The following is a 17,454-nucleotide window of genomic DNA, read 5'->3' on the forward strand; positions in this document are numbered from 1 at the left end:
AGTACCTTGCTCAAGTCCATAGACATAATTGATTTAATAGTAGCAGAGTTGAGGTCCTGAGGTCAAGGTGTAGGGCAATGGAGATGCCACTGGAAGACCTTCAGGGCACAAGAGAAAACGTTTGGTTTGTTCTAAGTAATAGATGGCTAGGGCAAGACCCGTTCATGAATAAATGAACAAGTGAGTAGTGTTAAAAACCAAAATTCAGTCAAGTAAATTTAAAGATCTAATTGGCTTTATTAATCAATTCATGATTCCTGCAGTATACCATCCGGCAAGTAGAAAGGAGTTTTGAAGAGCTGTACCAAATGGAAGGATTTTATAAGCAGAAATAGGGCCAGACAAGTAGCAGAAGAAAAGAAAGGATTGTTTCAGGGAAAAGTAGAGGATCACCTCATCTTCCTTTAGGGGATGGAGAGGGCCCATGTTACAAATTACCTCATTGGTGCTGATGAGAGAATCCTTGACTGACCAGTTAAGACTACCTTTTTAGGGGAGGCTGAAATTGTGATTAAGTTAGGTATTGAACCCTGGTTTGGTGGCTTGGTCTGGCGTAAGTGACTTCACTTGGGCCTGTAGTTTTCTTTTTAACAGCAGTGTGGATGACTTTGCTGTTGAGGAAATGGATTAATCAGTGTTGGTAGCTGGGAGTATGGTGAGCAATAGAATGTTTTAGGTATTGGAATCCAGATTTTGGCTTTATTATCAGAATGGGAATGAAGTGGCTGGTGTGAGGGAATTTGTTAAGGGAAAAGCCAGTTCATTCTACAGTCTTCAGAATGTCTTCCACAGAGGATGGATAAAGAGCCTTGAGGGTTTCCACTGCTAACTTACCAATGAGCAGCAGGATTTTCTTTCTTATTTAACCTGAATCTGAAGCCTTTTGGAGAGAGTGGGCTGTGCTGAGGGAAAGTCCACAGTGGGAGGAGCAGAGCGGTGTGTGACAGCAGGGCTTGGCACACTGGAGATTCTCGGTAAAACATTGCTGACAGATCTCGTTTACAGATGGTGGTTAATTTATGGGAACAGATGACATTTCCTGGTTCTACGAGAGTCAAGATCAGGGAAACAGTAACAAGGATAGCTTCTTTGGAAGTTAAAAATAAATACTCAAGCTTAAAAATAGTTTTAGTTTGTGAAAAGTTTCTAACCGATAGGGATAATTTCCATGCTTCAGGTGGATGTGGAGCATCTCTTCTCGGGTGTTTTGGGCTTTGCAGCTTTGTTTATATAGTTATATATAAATAACTTGACATTGTTCCATTAAATTAGAAAACTAAAAAAGCCTGGAGATGTGTTGGTAAATACTACTTTCTAGCAGAATCACATTAATGAAATCAGCTTAGGTATAGGAAAAAACCTATTTTTTTAAAAAAACACTCTGTAAAAGAGAAGGATGATCTTCCCTCACCCCAGTGTTAAAAAACAAAAAAGCTTCAGTTTTGACTATTGATTAAAGTTTTCATGCTGCCGTGTCTGGCACAGGATTTGAGCTGTCAGGTTGCATCCCTGCTATAAACAGGAAAACTCAAGCTTAGCATAATGGTGGTCTTCTCCTCCTTCTCATCTAAATATAAAGGCATTTTGAGAAAATATATTATGCCTATTACTATAGTTCAACTCAAGTTTCCCTTAACTTTTAAACAAATGCCAAATAAGGCCAGTAATATTTCTTTCTTACAAATTAATTTTAGATTTAGGAAAAAAAAACACAAAACTGCACTGAGCATTTAAAGTCTATACTCACATAAATTAAAGACCATTAAATAAGGTCTGATTTTCCTCATGGTTCAAAACTCCAGAGGGAGGCCTTGCTGTCCTCACACAACCTGTTCCTTGATTCAATCCTGGAGAAACTTGAAACCTACGGTCTCCCAGTTGACAGGCTGGATGGGTGAGTCTTTTGTTTTCAGAGTGCCCTCTTGTGGGCAGTTTCCCTCAAGTGAGGCCCGTGATGCCTTGGATGACCCTGGAGATCAGCTTGAAAATCTGTGCTCAGACAAGCAGCAAGGTGGATTTTGGCTCACCTGGCCTGGTGAGGACCTCAGCAGGGTTTTGATGCCAACGTGGGAGTGCAGGACCTCACAAAGCAGCCCCTCTCTTCCCACCTTGCTTTGATGGATGTTGATAAAGAAGTGCTTCCTAGGAGCCGCAGCGGTCCTGGCCCGGCTCTCAGCACCTCCAGACCTGTATATTCTAGGCCTGTTTTGCAGTAATGTCTGCCAGCCTCCTCCCCCCCTTCCCCCTCAGGCCTCCAAGTCTGTCAAAGAACTCCAGTTGAATTAGCTTTCTGGAAAGATAGGTAATAGTAAAATGATGGATGGGATTTGAACCCTGGGAAAGAGTTTCTTTTTGGGTTTGGTTTAAATATATTTGCTATGACTTTGCTTTAGCCTCGGATAAAGGTATTATAGAAGATCTTTCTTTTATTCTTTGGGAACTTAATATAAGGCTGTTCTTCCTATCCAGTGGCACCTTGTGACATGGTAAAAATGATAGATGACTTTTATTTTTTGTGTAATCAGAATGGAAGAAATATTTAGTTTTTCCTCATGTTCCATATACAGGGGTGAAAACTAACCTAGGATGGGTGGTCTGGAGCCGTGCGTCTCCTTGGGATTCCCGGCTGGCTGCTTCTTCAGTTTGTGGGACAAGGTCCTTTCAAGGAAGGCTGGACCTCATGGCTAATGTCAAGGATGTGGGAAGAAGCCACATAATGATAAAGTCTTTAGAAGCACAGGCCTTGGGGTCAGAAGTACCTAGTGCAAATCCCAACTCTGCTGCTTACTGTGTACACTCATCTAACTCTCTACCTGAAAAATAGATCTAAGTGATGCTACTGATCCAGGAGCATTTTATGAAGACTAATATGTGAGCACAGTGTGATCTGCTGTCATAGTTGAGAGTTGAGTAAGTTATCAGAATTTTAGAATAGGTCTAGAAAATATCCCCTCTTAAAGCTGAAGTGGATACAAATTAACAGCATGAATGAGACTGGTCATTTTGGAAGTGACTCCATTGAAATGATACTTTGTGAATTTTTGATGGAGAAACTGATAAAGTTGAAGCAAGATGGCAGCAAGATGGTGCCTGAAGAAAGCTGAAGTCTGGGTGGCTGTCTTTTTATTTTGTCCTTGGTTGACACGCTGTGTTATTAATAGGGATGGATTAGTGGAGCCAAGATTGAGAGAGCCAGTGTTTATCGGCCCTGTCTAGGGGTGGCTGGAGGGTTTAGATCTCTGCAGGGGAGATACAGGGTCTCAAGTTTAGCTAACTCAATATCACTTACAGAGACTGAACACTTCTGAGGGGTTGATGAGGCTCCCACCTTGGACTGTGGTAACTCCACAATGCAGTGCCTCACCTCTTCCTGGCTCTGGCTGAGAACTTGGTCACACTGCCTTGTAACATCTCTTCAGCTGCTGATGTGCCTCATTTTTGAAGCAGTGAGGAGTTTTACATGCCCATAATGTGTCTGTTGATCTAGGAAGGCAGGAGGCAACGTGAAGGCTTGGGAGTTTGGAAAGCTTTTGTTGGTCCTTTTCCCAACTGTGTGTACCTAGGATGGCCACACATCTCATTTGGCCTCATTTATATCAGCCGTCTGGGTGAAGTATTTGTCCTTCACTATCTTTTATTCCCCAGAGTGTCCCACTGCAACTACGTGGTGTGGCAGACATGGACTCAGGCCCTTGGAGGTACAACACCAAGCCCCACACAGCTCATCTCCCTGCTGTCTCCATCCTAGCCAGATATTCAGATAGGAAAAAACATCTGGCCTCTGACTCGGATCCAGTCATCCCAGCCTCATTCACACCCACCCATCAGCTCTCAGAGAACCTTCTGAGACTTCGATAAATAGCTGAGCCCTTAAAATGACAGCATTGATTTGGCATGGTTTGGGCAATAACTTCTGGCTGCTGTGATTTTTAGGTTTTGAATATTTAGTTTCTGGAAACTCTGATAGAATGAATAACTTTATATGTTTATTTAATTCTGGAATGATAAATCAGCATGCTTTAAAATCATCTTTGCTTCTTAGACATGATTGTCACTTTACCTTGTTTACATTTTTATATTGCAGGAGTTTTTTGTTAAGTAGTAAAAAGGATGGGGTTGCTTTTTGCTTCCTTAAGTTTCCTTTTGATTAAAAACTTGGGTACATACATATTCTGTTGTTGATAGTTCTGCGATGATTTATTTATATGATATAATCCTTATAGGACGAAAGTAACATTCAAGAATATGGTCAATACTGAAGGGGATTTTATTAAAATCTATGGTAATTGTGTCTTTTGTGTTTTTTTTTTATTCTGCTTTCAGGTTTTTAAAACCCTTGGCACAGATGTCGTGAAGTCTGCATTTGAAGGTTATAATGCTTGTGTCTTTGCGTATGGACAAACTGGATCGGGAAAGTCCTACACTATGATGGGAAATTCTGTATGTTGTTTTACACTGTGGGGAGAAAATTTCTCATTATCTCTCTTTGGACTGATAGAATTATCTCTTTTATCTAGTTGGTCTGTACTAACTTGCTTTTCATGTTCTGATCATTCTTTGGCAATAAGATAAAACTCAGTAATAAGTTGAACTAGATTTCCTTTGAGAGATTTTAAATTAGAAATAGTTTTAAGTTTATAAGCATGAATAATGGATGCAAGTCTCAGTTCATTTTCTGCTTTTAAAGGCTTTATAATCTTATCAAAAAGTATGCTGGGCCCACAAGTAATTTATTCTTCTTTTCTGCCAACACAACAGTTTGAATAAAATTACTGAACTCTGTTCTCTTTAAAATTATTCAAAACATATTTTCCTCAAGAGAAATGTAAAAAAAAAAAAAAAAAAATCCCTCTGGTGGAAAGGTACTATATAACTCTAGCATATACATAAAAAGAGAATTACACTGTTTGCATAAAGTCTATAACATAGAGTATGGAGTGTGTAGAGTAGCATAGTTAAGGAGTATGTAGAGTTTAGTTAGTTACACCATAGAAACTAACAGACATTAAAGTTACACTTGCCCCAAAATATGGAGCAGTAAAGACATTATTGCAGGAGCCTTATCTCATTCTGTGTTTTCTTGAGATCTAGATAGTGCTTGTGTGTTTGACTTATGTCTAGTGAAAACTCTCTTCACTGCTTGTCAGACCTGTGGCCTGTTCTGGATGTGGAGGAACCAGCAGGGGGTCACAGGGCTTCCTGCTGGCCTGCACAGTGGAGTCTTTCTTTAATGCCTAAGGTTTGGTGGTTCATGGAAGTAGTAGTAGCGCATTAAAGGGGTTGGGGTCTTTCCAGATGGAAGCATTTGAGTGCTTGGGACCTGGCTTCTTAAATTCAGGCTTTTCCTTTACAGGAGAAGTAGATAAATGCCATGCTGCAAATCCTCAATGCTGAGCAGTGTGGGAGACTACATAGGAGAGCAAGCAGTTAGTTTCAGGAGTTTGATATTTCCTTTTATCATACTTCTCCCTTCCTAGTTTTCCACTGTGCCTTTGCCAAAAAAAAAAAAAAAGTCTTCTCTAAAAATGAAATTTGCATGTTGATCCCTCTAGTAGCTCTTTTATGTAAGTTAAACATTCATAAAGCACTCCTAAATTACACCTGTTTTTCTCTGACCTTATAGTTGAGAACCATTTGGGTCTTCCTTTTTTTTTTTTTTTTCTTTTTAAAGGCATAGCAAAAAAATATAATGAAAAGCCCAATTTTCCTTGATAAGAATTGGAACCAATTTAATGGTGTAAGAGAAAAAATTTCTTAATGTTGTGATGATATTTTTTTTTGAGGTGGGGATGTTGAGTGAAGGTAGTGAGGCTCTTCAGATGAATACGCTGAAGCTCTGAAGTTTTGGTTTCCTAAGAAGAACATTTGGCCTCATCTTTAACATTGTTCTGAGGTTCATCAGCTTGCTAATGCCAGCTGAAACATGAGTACTCCTGAAGATGCCCATGTCGCATAATATGTATTAACATCTGTCTAGGAAGGCCAGTGTTGGGATTAGTGCATCAAAGGAGGGATGTAATACATGTTTCAGTGTGTTCCTATCATCTAAGGGTTAAGGCAGTTATCAGCTACTTTGAGTGCTTACCAAGGTCTCTTAGGTGTTTTTCTTCTCAGTGTATATTTCACCTTCTTTGATCATCTGACTTGATCAGATTTTCCACATTTATTCTACAGCTGTAGACCATCTTGTTTGAAAGTTAAGGAATAGATCTTCTATGCTTTCAAGTCAGGATTTAATTAACAGCTGATAATTGTATATGACCCGAGACCTAGCATATAAAAGTTAGAAAGCTCCACCCTCTTATTTCAGAGGCGAGGAAGCAGTTCTGAGGGGGTAAATGGTGTATCTGGGGTCCTGTGGTGGTAGGCTTGGGCTTGACATGCAGGCCCCTTGAGTAAATCCATTCTGGCAAATTGCAAATTCAGCCATTGGTTGGTTTTATTTCAAGTGACAGCTGTGGCATTCCTCCTTCCCACTGCAGGGCGATTCTGGCTTAATACCTCGGATTTGTGAAGGGCTCTTTAGTCGTATAAATGAAACCACCAGATGGGATGAAGCATCTTTTCGAACTGAAGTCAGGTAGGACCTGGGACCTGGTAAGGTAACTGAATGTGTGAGCTCGGTTGGAGCTTCTCTCCAGGCACAAGGAGTAGATAAAGGATAAAGCCTTTGGATACTTGAAGGAAGAATCTGCCTTTTCCCCTCCTGTACTATCATAGAAAGAAGTGAAGCTTGAAATATGTCTGTTTTCAGTGACTTTCTTGGGTGCAATTTGGATTAGGATTTGGGAGGCTAGCAGAAATCCTGTTTGGTCAGAAACTCTGACATAGGATATTTATTTCAAATAGAGTGAGCTTTTGACATTTAAGTGTATATACCCCACTGGCCTTATTCTTTGATCTGAATAAGGTTTGTGTTATTCTTTGTGTTGGTAGAATCACTATACATGTAATCTTTAAATAAATATGGATGGTTGAGGGTTTTTTTTTCTTCATTGAAGGGACTAACGTGACAATCAGAAGTCCTTAGAGCTGCTTGACCTTTTAGTGGCTGTGAGGTCTTGGACAAGTCATTTAAAAAACTATTCCCCTTTATTATCTAACCTGTAAAATGGGAATAATAGTAGTACCTGCCTCTGGGCTATTGAAGGAATTAAATGAAGTAATCCACTTACCTGCTAAGCATAGTACCTGATAAATAGTTATCACACAAAAACATGTTGCTGCTGTTACTGTTTTGTTGTTATTCATGTCTGAAATCATCTTACTGAATTCAATCCTATTTAAAATTTTTAGCTACTTGGAAATTTATAATGAACGTGTGAGAGACCTACTTAGGCGGAAGTCATCCAAAACTTTCAATTTAAGAGTCCGAGAGCACCCAAAAGAAGGACCTTATGTTGAAGGTAAGAGTGAATATTTCACAGCTCTGTTCTTGGAAATTGGTGTTAAAAACAGTAGTTTCAGGGAAAAAATGTAAAATAATAGTGAGACGTAAACAGTTTATCTTGGGCATTTTATTATAGTAAAAATGACGTGCTGTCACTACAGGTGTCACTAGTATGAATTTATATTTCACTGGGCATCCACTGATTTTATGGGCTTGCCAATAGATTTCCTCTGGCTTTCAGAATAAGAACTCTTTGGAAATTTGTTTTCCAATGTTCTTAGGCAACATAAGTGACCCTACAAGGTGTCTCTTTAAATGATACTGCATCTTAGTGGTATATTTTTACTGATCTTAGTGGTAGCTTATGACCATAAGGAGATTCTAAGACCTCTCACCTTGTGAGAAGAACATTGACAGAGTTTCATGTGCTGTGGTCCTTAGCATTTGTGTTGTGATAACACTAGCTATGTCACAATCACTTGTGAGGAATGTCACAAGTAATGCTGGGTAAAGGACTGGCCCTTGCTAATTATTTATAAATAGGCTAGGTTTAAGGCTATCTTGATAATGAAGCTCCTCTCAGCTTACTCACGTAGGTAGCTAAGTTGTGGCTGGCTGTTGGAATCACACACGGAAATGTGCTTTCCTGTGGCTGTTGTCCTTCATCTCTGTCTTGTTGGAGGCAAGGCTGAGAACTGGTCCTGGGCTTAAAAACGTGTTCCTATTTTGGTTGTCTTTTTCACCTAGTGTTATCAGGTGGACTAACAGGACTCTGTGTATTTTATTAAATTTCCAATTGAAATTTCTCCTTTTATGCCCAAAGTAAATTGTATAATTATGTATTTGTTTTGTGGAGCGTGGAATAGCTATTATTGTTAATAGCTTTCAGGCTAACTGTGCCTTCATGCTTCCCTTTAATTGTCTTATCAGATGTTAAAGCATATTATAAAGCTGGTTTATGAAGAGACAGAATAATCGAACAGGGGAAACATCCGGAATCTGATGTAGATACTTATGGGGATTTAGTTTCTAATAAATCTGATATTCAAACATTGGAGGAATATTGGTTGTTAAGCTGTCTGGGAGGAAACAAAAAGAGTGAATTGGTAGCATAGCTCCATTTTTATACCAGGATAAATGGCAGATGGAACAAAGATTTTATTTTATTTTAATTTTTTAAAAAGATTTTATTTATTTGAGAGAGAGAGAGAACATGCACAAGCAGGGGAGGGGGCAGAGAGAGAGGGAGATGCAGACTCCCTGCTGAGCAGAGAGCCCAACAATGCAGGACTGGATCCCAGGATCCCAAGATCACACCTTGAGCCAAAGGCAGACGCTCAACCACTGAACCACCCAGGTGTCCCTGGAGGAGGGAAGTTTTTTTAAAATTACTTAAAACTCAGGAACCATGGAATGAAAGTGTTAAATTTGAAGTGGTAAAAAAATAAAATTTGGCAGAAACCCCATCAACAAAGGAAAAAGACAACTTATAAAGTAGGGAAAGTCTTTTCAATCCAAGTTTCAGACAGATGACTAGTTTCCCTCATATATAAAGAGATCATGTAACTCAGTAGGGACAGATTCAACAACCAAGTACAACAACCAAGTACAACAACCAAGTAGAAAAACAAACACAGATGTGAATAGATTGCTCACAGAAATAGGAATGCGGATGGTTTTTAAATGGAGGAAAGATGCTCAGCCTCACTCATACTCAGAGAAAAGCAAAATAAAAAAGTCTTAAAAGATAACATTTATTACCTATCCCTGATAGATGTAAGCAAGCCTGATAAGACAGTGTTAAGACATTGGTAGTCTTATACATAGTAACTGCTGGGTATAAATTGCCTCTTAGGGAGGACAATTTTGCAATATCCATCAAAATTTCAAATGTGCTTTGATCTAGCACTTGGGCCTCTTAAGAATTTATTCTGGAGAAATATTCACAATATTTGAAAAGAGTATGTACAAGACTATTTATAGCAGTGTTACGTATATTTGGAACAAAATGTAAGCAAGCATCTATAGTCTCAACAGGAGACTGGCTAAATTGGTTATGGTCCCTGCATACAATTGAAGGCTCTACAGCCATAAACTTGAGTGAGGAATTACCTTCACTGATATTCTTTAGCATATTGTTACATAGAAAAAAGCAGGATGCAAAACAATGTTTATGGTATGCTGCCATGTTTGAAAGGGAAAATAAGATGGCTTTATATATATATATATGTATTGGCTGCATCTGTATGGGTTATTTCTAGAAGGGCCTGGAGAAACTAATTCCATTGGGTTGCCTGACAGAGGGCAAGTGGGGAGTGGATCTTAGAATAGAGGTCGGGGGAGACCCCTTTACAGGAGACCCCTTTTCACAGTATACCTTTTGTAGCCTTCGATTTTAGAACATATAAATGTTCCTCAAAAATGAATAAAAAGTTTTTTTTAAAGGATTAGAAAAATGCTCTCTGGTTTTGCATGAAGCTAGTGATTACATTTCCTGTGCTAGGACTGATCCTCAGGTTGACGATAATAGCTAACACTTACCATAAATACCCTATGTGATAGGTGTGCATTATCAGAGGCGACTGAGGTTCAGTGAGGTTAAGTGACTTGCACATAACCATGTATGTCCACCAGTAAGCAGCAGACTGGGACTTGATCCCAGACAGCCCAGCCTTCAAATCCATGTTATAAACTATCAAACTGTAGGAACAAATAAGATCTTTAAATAAGTCAACAGATCTGTACAGTTTTGTGTTCTTTCATAGAGGTCAGTTTCTTCCTCTCTTTACTATAGATTACGGAGATTTTCTAACTCCTTCTTCCTTCCTCCGCCGCCCAGATTTATCCAAACATTTAGTACAGAATTATGGTGATGTAGAAGAACTTATGGATGCAGGAAATATCAATCGAACCACAGCAGCGACTGGGATGAATGACGTCAGTAGCAGGTCTCATGCCATCTTCACCATCAAGTTCACTCAGGTGAGGGCAGCTGTGGGGCCTGCTGGCTCCATCCCCAAGGTCTTTACTGATGATTAGCACCAGTTGAGGACTGATCATTGTTGAACCAGGAATGGCAGCAGGCAAAGGTGACTGCTTGTCATTTCCTTGTTAATTAGAGTTGAACATGCGCTGTGTGCAGAATTTCTCTGTGGTAACGGTCACAGTCATATGAGATGTCCAGGTGTGTACCCTTAAGAAATACTTAGCAGGCCTCAACCCTGTTCTAGACATTAAAAAAAAAGATCCAAAAACAACCACTTGCCTGTGCATAATTAAGCAAAAGTTTTCATTGTTGCGAGCTCTGTGGGAGATAATAGATTGCCAAGTCAGACCAGTGGGGGGCCAAGGTGAGTAACTCATTGTAGTTCATTATCGCTCCATGGCACTCACCCAAAAATGTTGATTAGGATTATGAGAATAATATTAAAGGGCAACCAGCGTTTTTAAGTACTGATGTAAGAACTCATTCTGATCAGGAGGTGGAGAGGATTTTGAAAATGTGTGGCAATCATTGAGGGTAAGTATTTTAAGACCTAGGCCAGTAGCACAGATGAATGCAAACATGTGCATACAGAGTGTCCTCTTGGGACTTAAATGTGTGTTAGGAGTTTGGGGATATCCTGGCCTATATTAACCATTGAACATACCAGATACAAAAAGATAGCATTTTATTAAGGAGGGGGATCACAGAGCAAAGAAAAATTTAAAAATTCTCAAAGGTCAATCAGAACAAATCCCAATAAATGCTCCACATCTTTACCTTTTGTTAGATTTTTGCTTTTTGATTTACTGTAGCCTATTGGATTTTCTCCTTTTTGGTTAATGTAGATTAGGGTGTGGCCATCCCTCCATCCCTACTTTCTAAGAAGCTTACATATCTACTATCAAAGTATGGTAATTTCTTTTTGACATTTTGGTTCAGACTGTTAAACAAAGGTTAAAGGCCTTTGTTGGGAAGGTAAAATTTTGGTAGAATTCAGAATCAAGGAATACATTATTTAAGGTTTTCAGTTTTTTATAATTCATGAAACAAGTTTTACTATTGAATAATGATCAGATTTCTTTTACATAAGTGTCTACATTTATCATCTTTTGGAGAGACCCTAGATGAGAACAAAACTAATTATTTGTTTACTTATATTTTCTTTGTGAATACCCGCAACGACTTGTGTCCTGTTCTACCACAGTCAAAATCAGTAAGCCTTTGTTGGGAACAACCAAGTGATTGGAGTAATGGTACAGTTCTTCAGAAAGTTTAAGAATCACATATGGTAGACTTCTGTTGTATTCAGTTTCATTTGGAAGTTTCTATAATCATTAAGGTGGCCAACGGGACAACAAAATTAAAAAAAGAAAAAACAACAAACCCTACCCTGAGCGATCATAGTGAGGAGTAGAAAATAATTAGGATCTGTATCACAGACAACATCAGGGCTCTGTACACCTCTTCAATTTTGCTTTTATGTTTTGCTACAGGCAAAATTTGATTCTGAAATGCCGTGTGAAACCGTGAGTAAGATCCACCTAGTTGATCTTGCTGGAAGTGAGCGCGCGGATGCTACGGGTGCCACGGGCGTTAGACTAAAGGAAGGAGGGAATATTAACAAATCCCTCGTGACTCTGGGAAATGTCATTTCTGCCTTAGGTGGGTTTCTGTGTGTTCCCCGCCACCTCCTACTCTCTACGATATTGTAGTAGCACGAAACAATTATGTTTAATGTTTGTGTTACAGACTGGGTTTATAGCCTCAAGGTTTTTAGAAGCCAAATTAGAGAAAAAAACTTCACTAGTTGTTTTGTTTTTGTTTTTCTTCCCTCCCGTGCAGCTGATTTATCTCAGGATGCGGCAAACCCTCTTGTGAAGAAGAAGCAAGTTTTTGTGCCTTACAGGGATTCTGTTTTGACTTGGTTGTTGAAAGATAGCCTTGGTGGGAACTCTAAAACCATCATGATCGCCAGTAAGAATTCCAAGTTCTTTTTCTCAGCATACAGTGTTTTATAGGAACTAACTATAGACCTGGAAGTTTAAAATGTCTCATTAGGAAATAATACCTTTTTTTAAATCTTAAAAAAATAATTTTTCTATCTTGGAGAAAATCACTGCGATCTCATCTACACTCTCATATTATTAACTCACTTTCCCGTTTCCTAGTTGGATAAACTTGTCATGTGTTGTGCAAGCTGGGATACATGCACAATGACTCCTACCCTTTCTTTGCACAAAGTACAGGACAGAAACTTTTCATTCCATGAACTCACAGGAGAAAATCATTGCAGGAACATAAAGTGAAAACAATCTACCTTTTGTTTTTCTGTTTTAAAGCAGTATATGTGGAATTTAAAATGAGGAATTGAGAGGAAAAGTAACAATGCACATAAATAATGATAGCAGTACTCTACTATGTTGCTGCATTTTTACTAACTGGAAGAATGTAGCAGAGAAGAAAAATGTGCAGAGGGGAGAAATTCGCTTGGGGGAACTCAGAAACTTTTAACTTCACTTTCTCTTGCCCTTTCTCCCCTTTCCTTCCCATGTTTGCATCTCCCCTGCTCCCCAGACCTTGCATTAATGCTGGAGAAAAGGGATCTGTCCTGGGGTATGCACCCCAGATGCAATTATCTAGTTACCTGAGCCCTACAGGCTGTGGTGGTGGAAGGGGATGCCATTAACCAAAGCTTTAGGAGGAAAAGCATTCACTGACCTACTGACTCTTGAAAAAATGATCATGCTCTGGATTTTTATGGATGGTGGACTTTGCCAAAATTTTTAAAAGTATTTTAATTTCTATGTAATATTAAGAAGTACAGATAATCTTGAAATCTTCTTCGTGTGTCTTCAACAGAGAGACTCCTTAAAGTATGGTGGAGTATTCTCATATCTCTTTTGAGAGTTGGTTAGGTAGTTAGCTGATTCTAGACTTAAGAGGAGCAAAATGACATTTAATTTGGTATAGTGAGCACCTTTCCTATTAATCTTAGATAATTTTTAATATTCATTACTGTGGCAATGAATATTTAGTCTATCCAATGACCTGAGGTTAATCTTACTTTTAAATTACAAACCAACTTTGTGTTAAATGAAACACGGAGTGCTGGATAAATTATTTTTTGAATTCATTCTTCACAGCTATTTCACCTGCTGATGTCAATTATGGAGAAACCCTAAGTACTCTTCGCTATGCAAATAGAGCCAAAAACATCATCAACAAGCCTACTATTAATGAGGATGCCAACGTCAAACTCATCCGTGAGCTGCGTGCTGAAATAGCCAGACTCAAAACACTGCTTGCTCAAGGCAATCAGGTTGGGTTTTTCTGAGATTTATAGATAATTTTCTTTGAGTAATGACATCTATTTCTAGATCTTAATGAGACAATTATCTCACTCGTTGTATTGACTTGAGTAAATAAGTGCTAAGTAAAGCTTTGAATGAGTTAGCCAGTCTTTCCTTTACATTACCCTCCCATTGGCCTTTGCATTCATTATGTGCTCTGTGTGGAAGATTTTATCCACTAAACCTGAAATGATTAACTATCTAATAGTTATCAATTATGGATGGAAATTTAGCATGCAATAGGATTAGCGGCATAATCTCCATTAGTGGAAGGAAATTGAAGTGCTTGGAGTAATATTTAAGATTCTACCCATGCATTTTATGACTTGAAAGTGTATTTTAACAGAATGAAAGACCTGAAGACTTTTCTGAATCTATTTTGCATTGTCCATTACAGAGGTGGTTATGGTGATACAGTTGGCACATGTGGCATGCCTCTGGCTGGCTGAGGTGATGTCCCTGAGACCTTGCTTGAATGTCAAAACGGTCTCACTTCAGGGTCTTTCAGGATTCTAGTGAAGGGGCTTTGTTCTTATGTTTTCTTCGCAGTAAACTTACCTGCATAGTGTACATACAGAGTTACATTTTGTGATGAACAGTGTGAATTAGATCCTGATAGGTTTTAGGTACTGTTGTGAAGAATGGCTACCCTTGAAAGAAAATCAGGGATAGCCTTTTTTAAATATTTGTCTTAGATTCAAGTTAGAAATAAACAAAGATATGTTTCTTCTCATTTTCTTAACCCATAATGGGTGTAAGTGTATCATTTAAAAAAATGCTTTTCTTTAAATGTAGTGTGCTCTCGCTAGAGCAGCTTTTCATCTAGGAATATAGGCCCTTGAAGTCCTTGGCATACCATAAGTGGTTTGATCATGAAACTGTCAGTGGAATGAAAACCTCCCTGAGGTTCCTGTATTCTGAAATACACCTGACAGTTCTTTCCTGTAAGATGGTAGACATTAGTTGAATAGGAATTGTTCATTGCACTTAGAAGTGTCTCCATGTATATTTTACATTTTGATGTGGACCTTTCCTATGTGTGAAAGGAAGTTGCCAGAATGAATAGTCTAGCTGTGTGTGATGTTGTCAGCCTCCTCTAACTTATGACATGAATCACAATAGCCATTTTAATTTGTACACCATGTTCTTGGGATCTTTTTTTCAGTGTTAGTAAAATGTTACTTATTTGAGGTGAACGTTTAAGGGTGATATGATAGCATCACCCAGACTTTACATGTGAAGAAAGTATTTGGAAAATTCTTGGTCCAAGTTGTTGTACCTAATGATTTACTAAGTTATGGAAATGAAGGAAAAGAAAATCAGCCTTTTAAAATTAAACTGAGGAAATCCTTGAAGGGAGCCTTATCGTATAGACAGAAAACTTTATTAAAACTTGTACATATTCTATCTGAATAATGTCTTCAGAGGTATTGTGTGTGCCAATTGCCTTTTATCTTTTTTCATGACCAAAGGCCATGCTGTAATTAAAGGAATATTTTTGTTGCTGTAGTTTTGAGGGTAAGGATAGAAAAGATAGTTAAGTCTATTTTAGAATCGTTGAAGATAAAATCCTTTGATAAACTTAATACATTATATAATAAAATAGGAGTACCAAGTTAAAATAATTTATCATAGTATGAAACTATAAATTGTTGTCAAACAATACAGGCTTATCCTAAATTAATTAAATTTGTGATGCTCAGTAAAATAAGCAGGTGTTCTTAAATGCCCGTTAAAAATCTCTGTATATATATATATTTTTTTTTGATAACGTTGCTCTATTCCTACAGTATTCCAAGTGCTACCATGGTTCATTGAGAATGTCATTCAATCAAAGTTCCATTATTTGCTTAAGGACAGTTAAATAAAAATCAACTACTCCTTTTAATAAGGTTATGTATTTATTTACCAGGGAAGAATGTCAAGTGCATCAGAGTTTCAAAAGCACAATGTAAAAATACAACTCAAGAATTTAACATGTATTTGCTTCTCCTACTACATAGAGATATACAGATGTATGTGTAGCAGTTTGCATATATATATGTGTGTGTGTGTGTGTGTGTATGAACTCTTTATTGAAGGATTGTATATGTACAGGAAAATTACATATTGTAAGTTATACAGATCAGTGAATTTTCACAAGGTGAATCCATCCATCTAACCTGCACTGACATGAAGGAACAGACATTACCAGCACCCTGGAAGACCCTCTTGATGTTCCTTTTCAGACATTACCTGCCATTTCCTTCAAGAGGAACCATCACTCTGACTTCTGAGGGCACAGATTAGGCTTTCGTGTTGCTTATTTTTGTTCTTTATATAAATGGAATCATGTAGTCTATATTCTTTCAACTTCATTTCTTTCAGTGTCGTGTTTGTGAGATTGATCCATGTTGTTGCATATTGTAGATCCATTCATTCTCACTGCTGTACCATATTCTACCTTATACATAGGTCCCTGCTCATTTAGCCATTCTCATTTTGATGGGAATTTGGGGAGTTTCCTTTTTGGAGCTATTAGGCTGCTGTTGACTCTCTTCTACATGTCTTTTAGTGAACATACTAGTTTCATACCTAAATGTGGAGTTGGTGGTCAGAAGGTGTACATAGGCTCAGTTTTAGTAAATACTGCCAAACAATTTTTTTAAGGAGTCTCCACCAATTTATTTTCTACCACCAGTATATGAAAGTGCCAGTTCTAGTGCTGCAGGTCCCCATCCACACAAAGGGAATTGTCCACTTTTCCTTGTAATCATCTGATGGGTGCGTAGTTGTGCTATAGAAGGGTTGTAATTTGCACTTCTCAGATGAGTAATGAAGTCAAGCATTTTGATAGCTTGTCTTTTCAGATGTTCTCTTTTGTTATATTTAAAGCATATTTTCAGACTTCTGCTTTGACTCTGGCCGAGGGAATGTCTGTGAACTCCTTTTCTCTTGAATGTATCCAGAGATGAGAAAATTAAACAACACAGACATGAAATAAGCCAGAAAAGTCAGGAAGCCAAGAAAGTAGAATGAATTTCTCATTTGTGTGGTTGGAGTCATGGAGAAACTTTAAATGATAGATAGATAATAGAAATATCTTCATGTGCAGACTTTTAAGATAGATAAATCTCTGAGAGGGTCACAGAGTAAGATTGTTACGTGATGTTTGTCTAAGACTGAGCACTGGCCTACTAGGTAATTCAAAGGGGAAGGAAGGTAGTACAAAAACAGCATTATGTTGCTTTTATATTTTATGTATATTATATATACCTAAAAACACTTTATTACAGCAGAGTACAGTTCATAATTAAAATGAAACATGCTGTCAGCTTTTATAAAAGAAAAAAAAAACAACAAAAACACTATAGGAAATAGCAGGAGACAGAGCCAAACATATTTGCCACAGGGAACCATAACTCTTCTCATTTCATGAGCGCTCGCATAGACCAAGGTAAGGAAGGACATAGCATGTTTTCATGACACCTTGAAAATTTGCTCTGATCAGTACAAATTTGGAAAAAAAGATTGCCAACTTGTGCACTTTATTATGAAAAGAGCTTCTATTAAGAAGGTAAGATAAAAGGGCTCTAAAAAAAGATAGATGAACCTGGGTAGCAAGTTGGTTAAGCTTCTGCCTTCGGCTCAGGTCTTGATCCTGGGGTCCTGGGATCCTCAGTAAGGAACCTGCTTCTTCCTCTCCCTCTACTCTTACCTTGGCTAGGGCTTGAGCATGCGTGCACTCT

The 17,454-nt window shown here is 38.2% G+C and overlaps 1 protein-coding gene across 25 annotated transcripts in view; it reads left to right on the forward strand.

Moving 5' to 3' along the window:
- The window catches only part of KIF16B (kinesin family member 16B), a 314,538-nt gene that overhangs the window by 47,899 nt on the left and 249,185 nt on the right, over positions 1-17,454 (forward strand). For all 25 annotated transcript variants that reach the window (XR_013364784.1, XR_013364778.1, XR_013364780.1 and 22 more), the window contains exons 4-10: positions 4,324-4,440; positions 6,483-6,580; positions 7,297-7,406; positions 10,230-10,372; positions 11,870-12,038; positions 12,219-12,350; positions 13,520-13,695. Coding sequence is in view for 13 of the 25 variants with exons in the window: in XM_077872132.1 (XP_077728258.1) it covers positions 4,324-4,440; positions 6,483-6,580; positions 7,297-7,406; positions 10,230-10,372; positions 11,870-12,038; positions 12,219-12,350; positions 13,520-13,695 (945 nt within the window). In the remaining 12 variants the exon portion in view is untranslated. The remainder of the gene's footprint in view (positions 1-4,323; positions 4,441-6,482; positions 6,581-7,296; positions 7,407-10,229; positions 10,373-11,869; positions 12,039-12,218; positions 12,351-13,519; positions 13,696-17,454) is intronic.

The sequence above is a fragment of the Canis aureus genome, chromosome 26 (genome assembly GCF_053574225.1).
Source record: "Canis aureus isolate CA01 chromosome 26, VMU_Caureus_v.1.0, whole genome shotgun sequence".
NCBI lineage: Eukaryota > Metazoa > Chordata > Mammalia > Carnivora > Canidae > Canis > Canis aureus.